Source organism: Orcinus orca, chromosome 11 (assembly GCF_937001465.1).
Source record: "Orcinus orca chromosome 11, mOrcOrc1.1, whole genome shotgun sequence".
NCBI classification, from domain to species: domain Eukaryota; kingdom Metazoa; phylum Chordata; class Mammalia; order Artiodactyla; family Delphinidae; genus Orcinus; species Orcinus orca.
The window spans coordinates 53,078,311-53,091,907 of NC_064569.1; the positions used below are offsets into that span (position 1 = coordinate 53,078,311).

The following is a 13,597-nucleotide window of genomic DNA, read 5'->3' on the forward strand; positions in this document are numbered from 1 at the left end:
TTCGTGCCCCGGTCCGGGAAGATCCCACATGCCGCGGAGCGGCTGGGCCCGTGAGCCATGGCCGCTGAGCCTGCGCGTCCGGAGCCTGTGCTCCATAACGGGAAAGTCCGCAACAGTGAGAGGCCCGCGTACCGCAAAAAAAAAAAAAAAAAATTATGTAAAATTTGACACATTTTTATGTTCAACTGACATACTAAGGGAGTTATTAAAACCTACAAAAATTTGGTACTCATAAACTAAAATTGGCTTATTATTACTAAGGTTTTAAAACCAGTATAATACCAAGAAGTCTGATGTCCACACAAACCTAGGCCTCATTCATTCATTCTTCCATTTATTAAGTGCCTACCATGTACTAGGTAGGAGTCTAGGCTCATATTAAAATATTCTTACTACGCATGCACACATGGATATTTGAAATTCCTGCCAATTGTGGGAAGGACATTTGTTAGCATCATATCATCAGTTGTCTTGAGGTGGTTGTAGATTGCAATTGCTTCTATTCTTTTTAGTTCTTAAGTGATAAATTACTGTTGGTTTAGCTCTTTCATTAGCAATTTGATTTTTTATTGATTAACCATACAGCAGCTAGTGATGAATATCTGCACCAGCAGTATTTTTTACTGAAGCATTTCAATAATCAGGCTTGTAGGAATGCGAGTCAAGCGTGCCTCTCTTTCATATTTATATTTCAACACCAGATTTGTATATACCACCCTCCAAGCTAAAATTACTTGTACACTGACTTTTCATTATAATCATCTAGTTTTTTTGCACAGAAATTTGAAAATGGTTAAGGTAAATGATCTTGGGGCCTGTCGCTCCACCTAAATGTAGGACTTGGTTAGAAAAGTGTAATAACTACTGGTCTAAACCATTCTATGGGTTCCTAGTTGCCTGTTTTCTCTAATATTCATTTGGGCACTTTATCAACTTACATCTTAAATTCACTGGACTGTAATCTCCTGTAGATAGGGGTCCTGTCTCATGACTCCATAGTACTCTGCCTGATGCTGACATGTTGACATGTCCTTAATGAATATTTGATTGACTGATTTTCTTAATGATGCACACAGAATTGAACCTAATGCCCAAAGCTCAGTCATTAAGGCAAGTCTGTATAAGTGAACACATCTGTTTTATTCCTTGATGCATGTACATTTATTAAGATGCTTAGTTAATTTTAATTAATGTCTTAATAATTTTGATAGAATTTTGACTCTGGTGAAGTAGAAAATGTAATAGGTAAAAACAAATTTTAAAAATCAAGAAATGTTAAAAATTCCTGATGCTTACCTAGCTCCCTATTGAACCTCATTGTCATACTAGGAATTATGAGTTATTAATGTATGTGTAGTCTTTTTTAATAAATTTATTTATTTATTTTTGGCAGTGTTGGGTCTTCGTTGCTATGCGTGGGCTTTCTCTAGTTGTGGCGAGTGGGGGCTACTCTTCGTTGCAGTGCACGGGCTTCTCATTGGGGTGGCTTCTCTTGTTGCAGAGCATGGGCTCTAGAGTGCGCGGGCTTCAGTAGTTGTGGCACACAGGCTCAGTAGTTGTGGCTCGCGGGCTTAGCTGCTCTGCGGCATGTGGGATCTCCTGGACCAGGGCTCGAATCCATGTCCCCTGCATTGGCAGGTGGATTCTTAACCACTGCGCCACCAGGGAAGTCCCTTGTATGTGTAATCTTTAAGGGATGAAATTACTAATAAGAAAACTAAAATAATAAAAGCCAGAATTACAGCTCAGAATTAATGGTTTTATAGACAAGTTGGAGTCACCTGACATTTTTGTTATTCATATCATTCCAAAATAAGATGAACTGAGCTGATGCACGTCAGGTGGAAGCTACAGTAACGAGATGTATTTTAGGAGAAAACAATTTAAACAAAGTTACTTAATCCTAGTGCATTAAATCAAATCATCCACATTCATCAACATTTTTGACTCAGTGATACAGAAAAGTATAAAAGGGAAGACAAAAGACATGTTGACAAGTGGCAAATCAGTAGGATGACTGTGAGTTCACAAGGTTTACAAATAATGGCTTCTTGTTCTGTATTAACAAACTGGAATAAATTAGTTACATCATTTGGATTCCAATTTGATTCCCAATTACTGCTTTATTTCTTGAAAGAAAAATGGGTGCAAATATTATAATGTGACTTTAGGCACTGAAAACATCAGTTTTTTTTAGGATGACTTTCTAGTTCACTCCCAGTATTTCAATGACAAATTCTCCAAGAATATCTGTTAGTTCTATTTTCTAACCGCCACCTACCTCGTATTACAAAACCAAAGGTATTGCCTTCTTTATGTAACGTGACCTCCACCGTTCGGAAAATAACACTCGATCCTTGAACGGCTGAATGCAGGAAAGAGAGAGGAAATGTAAGTCTTACATCATAATAACATCTCTGGATTTTTTGATAGGCATAAAATACTACAGATCCCCTGTCGCAAATAATTCTTGTTGAGTAATAAAACAGCAAAAAAGTCTGTTTTTAAAGAAAATGTTACAAAAAGTAATTGGAATGACATACAAATACCATAAAATAGTCATGTGCATAAATGACTTATATAGGTCCAGGTGGAATCAAAATCAGAGATACTTCCTTTCCTCCCGTGTAGCCAGTTTTTAGACAGAGCATAATATTCACATTGTTAAAATTCTATATAACGAGAGAGACAATCTTCATATGATAAATAGAATTGTTTTCCCTTTGTATAATGCAAAAATAATATGATTTTTATAAAACATATGAAATAATTATTGTCTTTATATTTATTTTTGCAGCTAGAACAAGAAGGAAAAGGAATACTCTCAGATTACCATTAACAGGTTAAGCTGATGCAAACTGATTTTCTGACATGATGCATAGCAATTAAACAAAGACAACAGCAACCTGAATGAAACTTGGAGAGAAAAAGAAATTCGAAGTACATTCAAAATATTATTACTGACTAATAAAATAAAGATCTACTTAATTTTACTTGATACTGTCATGCTTAGGTTCTGTTTGCCTCATTATTGATCTCATTTCACAAAATAAAATTCCATTGCCAAGTTGCTATCTCTAATTACATTATACACGAGGGGATAAGTTATATGAAGTTATATGAATAGTAACTAAACTACCCTTTAAGACTGTTTTTTCAAGAAACTAGTGAGTAATTCTGATTATACAGTATACTCTTGCTAGATTTAAAAAAATATTTTATCATTATGGATACAAGGATATTTTTATTCATGGAGACAAGGGTTGGCAATCTATAGAATTTGATGGTCTTAGCTCCTTGTCTTGAATTTGTACAGTGATGTTCAATTGTCTAAGGCTGTGTTCATTACCAATGACACATTTTTTACGTTGTTACTAGATCCTGAAGGGCTTAATACATCAAGCTGTCAACGAGAAACATACAGACAGAATTTAAAGGTATCTTTGAAAAGAACGTTTCTTGCCATTGACAGAAATAGGAAGTAATTTTAATTAAGCATTAATTATAATTATTTTTTAATTATCAGAAATTCTGAATCCTCAAAGGAATGGACATGATTATGAAAAGTACACAGTTAAATTCACAAAACTGCACACAGCCAGCTGAGACATAAAGTACAATAAGAACTTGGATCTGCTAAAAAAACAACATAAACCTACCGCTGAACAAAATGTTTTGGTACGCTGCTGATTTAATTAAATATCATATTCTTGCTATCAGGGGAATTTCAGTTTATTCTAATCAGCTAGGAACAGTGCATACAAATAGCTGAAAGTGTTGAGGTATGGTATTAATTAAATGTAAAAAACTGAGTTCAAACCAAATGTTTTCTTATTTCCATGACCCAACAAGCCACTTGAAGAAACTGGTTAAGAACATGATCTTTCCGTTCTATTAAGGAAAAGATATGGAGAGAAATAATTAATGAGCATCTACTGTATGCAAGGAACTCTGCAAAGTGGTTTACAAATTTTATTTCATTTAATCATTAAATCAACTTTCAATTATATACAACCAAATTCTAATTCTGGGCCACCTGTCCTTGTTGGCTGAGTGTCTGTTCTGGGGATGCAAAGCACTGTAATTTCAATTTTGCTTGAACTAAATCTTGCTGACCATAAAATCTTACAAACAAATCTAAAGTCAATATAAAGACTTCGGGGATTATCTACAGCTTTAGATTATCCACACTCTTGCTGTTCATCATTTACAAAGATAAATGGGAATGTTGACTACATTTTAATATATTTAATGAAATAGATTTGGTCTTTATAATTTATATTTGCATGAATGGCTCTTGGCGACTAGGTTTTCATATTCAGCACCAGACATCCTGTTTGGCCACATGAATTTTACTCATTACTTCACATGTGTGTATGTGGACATAGAGATCCAATTAAGGGGCTTACCTAAAAAATCAAACTGGGCACATAGGAAGGCTAGAGAAACCAATCTTAGAATGCAAAAATACTCCTCCCTAGTATTTTAGTTGTACTGTTGTCCCTTGTTTCTATATGTGCATATGCATATACTTCTATAACATGAAGTGACATTCTCTATTTTATTATGGTGGATTTGGTTTTTCTAAATTATCAATATATACTATTTCCCATAGGAGAACAGGAGTTCTGCACTTTCCCACCTCATTACATTGGGTTTGCACAGCTGACTTGCTTTAGCCAATGGGGTGTTAAGACACGTGAGCAGAGTCTGGAAATGTGCTCCTGTGGTTGGGCTTGTCTTGTTTTCCCTCTGCCACTGTCACAGGAAGAGCTTCCCCTGGGTAGCTGATGCTTCTTCAGACTACATTCCAGAATGAACCATGGGGAGGAGACCTGGGACGCCCACCACGCCACACCTCCCCACCATATCATCATCATCATCATCATCATCACCATCATCATCTATCATCTGTCTATCTTTCTTAGAATTAGAAATGAGAAGTAATAAGGCTGTCACAGGGACATGCTTTAACACACTTATTTGAATTAAGGAAGCATTCCTTCCAATAAAAAGCTAGTCTGATTTAGCTGATGGTTTAACGGTGAGGACCGCCTTTGACAATAAGACTCTGTGGCAGATGTTTTCCATAAAACAAACGAGGTAAATCTGTAGCTCCAAGGTTTGAATGGAAATGGTATACAAAGATGTATAAAATAAACATCATGCTAAAAATTATATCCTATCCAACTACTGAAGTTTATCATAAAGAATTTTAGGTGTTAAAAATTGGATGAGAATTATGTAATATTTCAAAATTCTTTAGGGGTTATGCGACCCGAAAATTTGAAGGCACTCCTCTAGACCAACTTTGAACACACTAATACTCAAGATACAGCCTGGTAACATTCTCTCTAAATACGGTCTCAAAACACCACATAATTTTATAAAGTCAGAAAGAACTTCAGAGCTCATGAAGATCGACTATTTCATTTTCACTAAGAAACTGAATCTCAGAACAGGTAAGTGGCTTGCCCAAGGTCAAAGTTCCATTTTTCTTCTATCAGATCTCTGTCTCTGTACCATTCTCTCTCTCTTGCTCTCTCACCCTCTCTCTCTCTCTCTCTCTCTCACCTTCCTCCAATTCTTTCTGGATTCTGGGATTGGCTGAGCCTCAGACTGCTGTGAGAGTTGCAGTCTCGCCTCGGGTGGCCTACCTTTCATCAGGAAGCTCTCCTCCCGGGCCCTCACTGCTGCTGGCTCACTCCTGTTCTGGCTGTCTAAGCTCAGTGAAAGGGAGGCTTATTAATCCCTTCAACCTCCCTGAACTCACAGATCTTATCAATTTATCTAACATAATAGAAGGAGACAGAGATAATCCTTGGCGAATAGACCTCTTCTATCTGATTTCTACCACAGAATTCACACTTTTGTGTTTAAAAATATTTTCTCTTTTTCCATCAGCTTTACTGTGTGAGGGAGGAAAAGCTGGTATAATCACCAACCCCTGAATATTTCTGATGCCCACCCTCTCCTCTTTAACCCTATTAATGCTATAGTTATTCAGGATATTACCTCTCTTTTGGGAAATTATAACAGCCTTGGGGCTTATAGCCTCTGATCTGTTCTCCATTTGACCTCTTAAAATAAGTCTAAAAACCCTGATCTGATGATGCTGTTCCTTGGCCTTAAAACCTTTAAAGGCTCCTTATTGCCCACTCGACACCATCCACACTCTACCCACATGGCTTATAAGGCCCTCCTTCTCTTGGTTTCTGTTTACCTCACTGGCCTCATCCCTCTCTAGGCCCGCTCTTTCCCTTTGTGTTCCAGCAACTCCAAACCGTTTGCAGTTCAACCTCCGTACTGGACTATCTTCTCACCTCCTTGCCGTATCCTGTGCCTGGAATGTTCGTCTTCCTACTGGACCTACATAAACTCCTTCAAATCTACCCCGAAATGCCCAGCTCTGGATTATCTGGGTTTGCTGGATAATACTCAGCATATCTCCACTACTGGCCTCACCCTGAGAGCTACACTAAGAGTTCCTCTTAGGAAGAGGTTGTGTTTTATGGATATTCATCTACCCACTAGAATACAAATGCTTAATCAAAGAGCATTAGCTCTAGATATTTGACTCCTCTTAACTCCTTAGCAGTGGTTTAAGACAGTGATTTCAAAGCAAACTGACTTTCAGTTCAAGAAAACACAGTACTTTCAGTGTAGTAGCAGTAGTAGTAGTAATAATGATAATGGTAATAGTGGCTAAGATGCACTATGGCTTAGTGAGTATGTGCTTACGATCTAAATACTTTACAGGATTATAGCCTTGAATTCTTACAAAAATTCTACGTCCATTATAGTTCTTTTATAGCTGAGAAACCTACGGCTCAGAGAACTTAAATAAAATGCCCAAAGTCACAAAGCTAGAAAGGGACAAAACTGACATTTAACTAGTGACACAGCCCAAGCTCTCAACACTCTGTTTTACTGCCTGCTCTTAATGAAAATGAAAAACATTGTAGCAAGGTTTCAGAACGCAGATTCCAATGGATTTTGTTGTAAAATCACCATTAGATTTTCAGTGTTAGATTTTAGGTTAAGAATAGGAACTTATGATTGGTATGTACACCCACTCTCTGAGTGCTGTCATCTGGTCCCAAAGCTTCAAACACCATCTATAGTCCCATTACTCTTAAATTTACATTTCTAGTCCAGATCTTTCTCCCAAACGCCAAACCGTATCTCCAGCTCTCGTCTTAACATTTTCTCTCAGCGTGGCAAATAGGCCCCTTAACTGTAGCATCTCAAACAACAAACTACTGATCTTCTCCTCGCAAGCCAGCTCTGCCTGCATTCTTACCCACCCCCGTTAACGGCAACTCCATCCTTCCAGTTACTCCGACTCAAAACCCGCTGTGGGCCTTCACTCCTCTCTTTCTGCACAACCCACATTAAATGCATCAGGAAATCCTGTTGGCTCTATCTTCAAACTAGACGAGGGATATGAGGGCTCGTCACCATCTCCACCACCATCTTTTATCTGAATCACTGCAATAGTCCTCCAAACTTCTACCCTTGTCCCTGCAGTCTATTCTCCACACAGCAGCTAGAAGAGCCTTTGAAAACATACATCAGATCATGTCACTCCTCTGCCCCAAATCATACAATGCCTTCCTGCATCTTTCAGAGCAGAACTTAAGGCCCCTCCAACGGCCTACACAGACGCTCCTATCCTTTACACTTCAGACCACCTCCCCCCACTTCTCTGCATGCTTGCTCTGCTCCAGCACACCGCCCTTCTTAATGTTTCTAGAACAATGCCAGATGTGTTCCTGCTTTTCATCTTAGCACCGGTTTTCCTTCTTTCTGGAACTCTTTTCCCCCAGAAATCCATACAGCTAACTTCCTCACCTCCTTCAAGTCGCTGAGTAATGTCACTTTCTCAATGAAGCTGTCCCTAACCACTCTATTTAAATTGCAATCCCATCCCCAGCCCAGCGCTCCCAACCCCCTTCCTTGCTTATTTTCTTTTTCCCACAGCATTCATGACCCATAACATTCGTACGACACACAGCTGACCCTTGAACAACATGTGTTTGACCTGCATGGGTCCATGTATATGTGGATTTTTTTCCATAGTAAATAAACACCACAGTACTGCCCTATACCTGGTTGGTTGAATCTGCAGATATGGAACAACCTTGGTTTCGGAGGAACCACATATATGGAGGGCCAACTATAAGTTATGCATTGATTTTCAACTGCGCAGAGGGCTGGCACCCCTAACCGCCTTGTTGTTTAAGGGTCAATTTTAATTAACTTATTTACTGTGGTTTTATTTTAATACCTGTCTTCGCCTGCTAGAATATAAATTCCACCGATGTACTTTGTGGGGACTGGAACGTAGTAATGCCAATAAGTCATTGCTAAACAAATGAATTATTATCGGTTAGTAATAATCAGTCTGAGTTCTCAGTAGTACAGAAAAGCAAAGAGCTGACTTTGATGCCTACTAATTTGGGAAAGATATCTAACTTAAGTCTCTGTAAAATGAGAATAATAATGAAAATAATGCCTATCTTACAGTTTTGATTGATTTATGTATTTATTATTTAACAAAAACTTTTATAGTGTCGGGCACTGTCCTAAATGCTATACAAAACCTAACTCATTTAATCCTCATAACAGATCTGTGAGTAATACCATAGATTCCTAATATCATCCCCAGTTTTCAGATGTACAAACTGAAACACAAGAAGCTTAAGTAACTTTCTCAAAGGCACGTAGCTAGTAAAGTTGGAGCTGGGATTTAACTGGTTATTATTATTATTTTTTTTGCGGTATGCAGGCCTCTCACTGCTGTGGCCTCTCCCGTTGCGGAGCACAGGCTCCAGACGCACAGGCTCAGCGGCCACGCCTCACAGGCCCAGCCGCTCCGCGGCACATGGGATCCTCCCGGACGGGAGCACGAACCCGTGTCCCCTGCATCGGCAGGCGGACTCCCAACCACTGCGCCACCAGGGAAGCCCTTAACTGGCTATTTGACATCAAAGTTCAGCTCTGCTATGCTTTCTTTGTGGTGAGGATTTAAGTGAACCAATAAAAGGGGCTCCTTATAATGCTGGACATTTAGTAAGCTCTCAAAATATGTTGGCTGCGCTTTTATTATGTCTATTATTATTACTTAACAATGTATTCTGATTCTATTTTCATGCTTCAGAAATGAACATAACTATACAAGAATCAATAGAAATCACGTTAAACATGCTTTTCCTAAACTTAGTCACTAAGTACAAAGCCTGGATGGAACTTAATGCACAGAATTTATAAATATGTGGACAGTTCATTAAAATAGCTTAAGTACAATTATGATGTTCACAGATGGCCTTAATGAAATATGAGTCCTAGATAATTTCATCACTATTTATGCTCTTTTACATTCTTCCTGAGTAGGCTATAGCAATTCAAATAAGTTTTAAATATGAAGAAACTATACTCTACCATTCCTGTAATAAGACAATGATGGCAAAAGAGAAAAAGATAGGAAACAATAGTTTTAGGCCAAAACGTGGTGCAGCCGTTCTGCCCCTGGCTTGTGATGACTTACAGACTGGCGGCAGCTCATACTCAACTTCAAGAACCACTCTTTCCCCGACATTCTTCAGCAAGCTGATGATCTCATCGTGGCGGAATTTGGCCAGGTTGATGCCATTCACTGCTTTGATATAGTCACCCACATCCAGCTGATCACTTCTGCAGAACAGAGAATGTCACCTCAGTGGACCCCTCCTTTCCGCAGGCCAGTCTGACCATACTTCCCTCTTCCCCATCATGGATAAGCACGCAAGCCCAGGATGCCGACGCAGCTGGAGTCCTGGCTCCTAGGATGTGGCTGGTTCCTAAGAGCGGGTGAGCAGCGGAGGGTGGATGAGAGGGACTCAGTGGATCCCTCTTCTCATGCTGACTGCACACTTCGGAAGTCCTGTACCAGGTCTGCTGCTGTCTCCAATTTCTTCCTAACCCTCTACCTCTTTTACTTTTAAGGAGCACCGTAAAACAAAATAAAGAGAAAGTTATCTTTAGTTGCTCCGCCCATAAAGAGGTGGTGCTCTTGGGGCAGATTATCCAGATCCTGGACCCACTAGAATTTTCCCTTTCTTCTCATTCCCTCTCATTTTTGCTGCCTGCCTTTTGGACATTTCACCGCTTTTGGTATCTTCACTGGGAGTGTGTCCAGGGCCAACCAGAGGGTGAGCTTATTTTGCTATTTACTGCTTATAGCGGGACTAATAAAAAAAAGTACTGGTGAAGAAGAAAGTGCAACGAAAGTACTGGCTTTCAGTGACATTCTCCTCTCTTCACCATCGTAATAGAACCTTGGCTACTCTGGGGCTTTTAGTCAAACTCTACTTTTAAGCCAAGAGCAGGCAGCAAGAACTATGATAGGACTTAATTCAATAATATTTTCTCCCCAGAGAAAAATACCAAGTTCATTTGTTTTACATAAACCCAGCTCCAATCATTCTTCCTTCGAAGCCTCCGTCATCCGTTCTAGCCAGCAGTACGTGTTGTCACTCTTAACTCAGGTTTACTGACTGACACTTATTTGGCAACTTAATTGCCTAATGCTCTGTGACAACCCTTAAGTTGTTGCTTTTTCCTATTATGCAATGCGATTATTGCTCCCAAACTTTTCATGTTTTTTATACCTTATTTCCCCCAATAGATTATAAACCCTCCTAGGGCAGGGATCCTATCTTTACTTATTTTGGTTTACTACCTGTTAAATGGTAGTGGCTTAAAGAATAAATATTTGGTGATCGATAATACTCAACATAACTGGCACAGCACTACATTTAATTACAGCATCAATACATGTGAAAACCACATTCTTACCCTCTCCCCTGCCAATCATACTTGCTCTAGGGGCTGCATATGCAGAAGCCCTGGAGACAGAGGAAGTCCTAGCATCATGGATTGGCCATGACTGTTAAAAGTTAAAGGAGGCTATGATGTGGAAAGAAATCTCTTAAAAATCATAAAGGAAAAGAACATAAGAAAGAATGTATATATGTATAACTGAATCTGTGGTACAGCAGAAGTTAACACAACATTGTAAATCAACTGTCCTTCAATCACAAAAAAAATAAAAATGCAAAAAAAAAAGAGAAAAAAAAACCCGAAGGAAGGAGACTAAGGTGCTTGTGTTGACATCAGCCTGTTTTACAAACAATTCCCCAGATCATGGAGCAATCAACTGGATTGAGCTTATAAACTGTACCAACAGGTTGATCATGGAAAGTAATCACTATTTCAGGTGACACTTTATAAGTTAAGAATTCTAAAACTTAATTTGTGCTTATGTGGACACAAATATTGGTGTCCAGGATTTAAGGGACATTAACCTCACTTTGAATGAAACCTGGGCATTCCACCCCCTCTTTCTGAGGTAGATTTAGAATTTGTCTGCCAAGCACACCTACCGCTGGCCAGCACCCAAGACGTTCTGCTGTCAGCAAGACGCAGTGCAATCTGCAGTTCATCAGAACAAGGACAAAATGAGACCTCCTCACCCAAGCCTTCTGTCCTTTCGGAAACCACCTCTTTGTCTTAACGAAAGGAAAATCTCACAAGTAGAAAAGTTGAGAATATGCAGGAGAAGCAAAATTGGTACTTAGAAACCTGGAGTTGGGCCTCCCTCATTTTCTAGGCTTGTCCTATCCCTCTGTGGCAGCTTCCCCTTATCCACAGCATATGCGTCATCTGTTCCCCATTAGATGATCGGACCATCTCACTCCCACTGCAGCCTGTCTGCTGTTCGGTGGCAATCTGAGGACTAGATCCATACAGACACTTTAAAATTAAAATCTCAGGAGAGCCTGGCTGCTCCTGAGAAGACATGAGAGCTCCCTGGTGATTCTGGCACAGGCCAGAAAAGCCATGCTTCTGAAACGTGCCCCCCTATGCTTCTGCCCCGCAGATAGCAGAGTCCTTTGTTTACTAGTGACCTTTTCTGATGGAGCTTTAACGTTTGAATTAATTACATCATGCATTCCTTTTTCTACGTTTCCACACAATGCAGTTACCTAGCAGCAATTCCTCCCTGCCGCAGATTAGATACTCTTGGCTTGCCGTCCTTGTCAATTCCACCGGAAACCGTCAGCCCAAGGGTAGTGCCTTCCTTCTTCATCAGTTCAACCACGGTGGAGCCCTTGAATTCCTCTGTTAAAAGAAAAGCATCTGGTTTAGTAAATGACAGTAGAAGCGCAAGGGGTTGTTTTTGTGGGTGGTGAAGTGACTCCTCCCCATAAACTCTTTGCACTTTTTCTTTTGTGGGAAAAGATCTGTGGTCTCTTTTCCATTGCAACTTGCAGAGTATCTCATAAAGATGAGCATACAGGTAAAGTGGAGCAGATATTCCATTACAGGTTATTAAAATGGGTACCAGTGGGGTAGTTCGCTCTAGATTCACAATAGTCTGACATGGCTTATGTACAAGGATAATATTCGCCCTTTGTTTTCTGTCATTCTGAAGTGACTTTCTCTGGTGTCTCTCCTTGTAATTCCAAAGGGAACAATTGAGAGTCGTAAGACAAGGGGCTAGAACGGAATTTTAAACAATGATACAAAAGCATATAGTGCAGACTCCAAGTTCCCGATACATTTTTGCTGAGGAAACCAGGTGACACAAGAGGAGAGCTTTCTACAGGTTCAAGAAAAATATTATTGATTTTTTTTTTTTTTTGTCTTTCAGAAAACAAAGTACAATAGCTTCATGTTATGACTTATGTCATTTCTTACAAAATGTGTCACAGTATGTTAAAGCAGGGTTGGTCCTCAGAATCCCCAGGGAACTTCTGTTAACCCCCCATTCTCTACTTTCGAAATTTTAAAATCTCACTGATCTTGTGGGGATAATGTCTACGCACCAAGAGAGAACCCACATTTTTTGATCCTAGGCACTACAGAAAGAAAACTTTAAGACTATCCTTGCTTTCAGAAATAAAAATGCGTCAGTATTTACCTATCCAGAGGCTAACTATGATAAACATTGTTTTACAATTCTCTGTTATGTTATCCCCCTCACTGCATACACTTTCTGGGTAGGGATGGGGAAACTGGACAGTTTTCCAACTCCTCTTGAATCAGGTTATGAATTTCAGGGGTTATGAACTTCTAGGACATCAGAGACACTCATTAAAATTCAAGAACAGACTTCCTTTTTCAAAGTCTAGGACATCAGAGACACTCATATTAAAATTGAAGAACAGACTTTCTTTTTCAAAGTCAAAAAACCGAAAAGATTACTTACACACTTCTGCCCTTTATTACACATGGCAGAGTTAATTATAATTTCTAAATTTATGAATGCTTATCATAAAGGTTTTTAAATTGTGGCTGCTGGTCTACTATCCCATTAGTTGATAAAAAAATCAAATCATGTTAGGGAAAGAAATAATCTCTCATCTGATCTCGTGAGGAGAACGGAGTACTTGGGGAAAGGAGGAAAGAGGGACAGGCCACTGATTTCGATGTAATAATCAGTCTAGGCAGGACTTTCAAGATTGCCGGATCCTGTGACCTAAGCAGCCCTGCATACTTCCTTTTTCATGGCAGTTTCATGACACTGTATACATGAGTTGTTACTGCTCTT

At 39.4% G+C, this 13,597-nt stretch overlaps 1 protein-coding gene across 7 annotated transcripts in view; it reads right to left on the reverse strand.

The window, feature by feature from the left end:
* Positions 1-13,597, reverse strand: part of GRIP1 (glutamate receptor interacting protein 1) — a 699,747-nt gene that overhangs the window by 164,703 nt on the left and 521,447 nt on the right. For all 7 annotated transcript variants that reach the window (XM_033440573.2, XM_049693962.1, XM_049693963.1 and 4 more), the window contains exons 3-5: positions 12,030-12,165; positions 9,551-9,696; positions 2,282-2,365 (exon numbers count right to left, since the gene is read on the reverse strand). In XM_033440573.2, the coding sequence (XP_033296464.1) occupies positions 2,282-2,365; positions 9,551-9,696; positions 12,030-12,165 (366 nt within the window). The remainder of the gene's footprint in view (positions 1-2,281; positions 2,366-9,550; positions 9,697-12,029; positions 12,166-13,597) is intronic.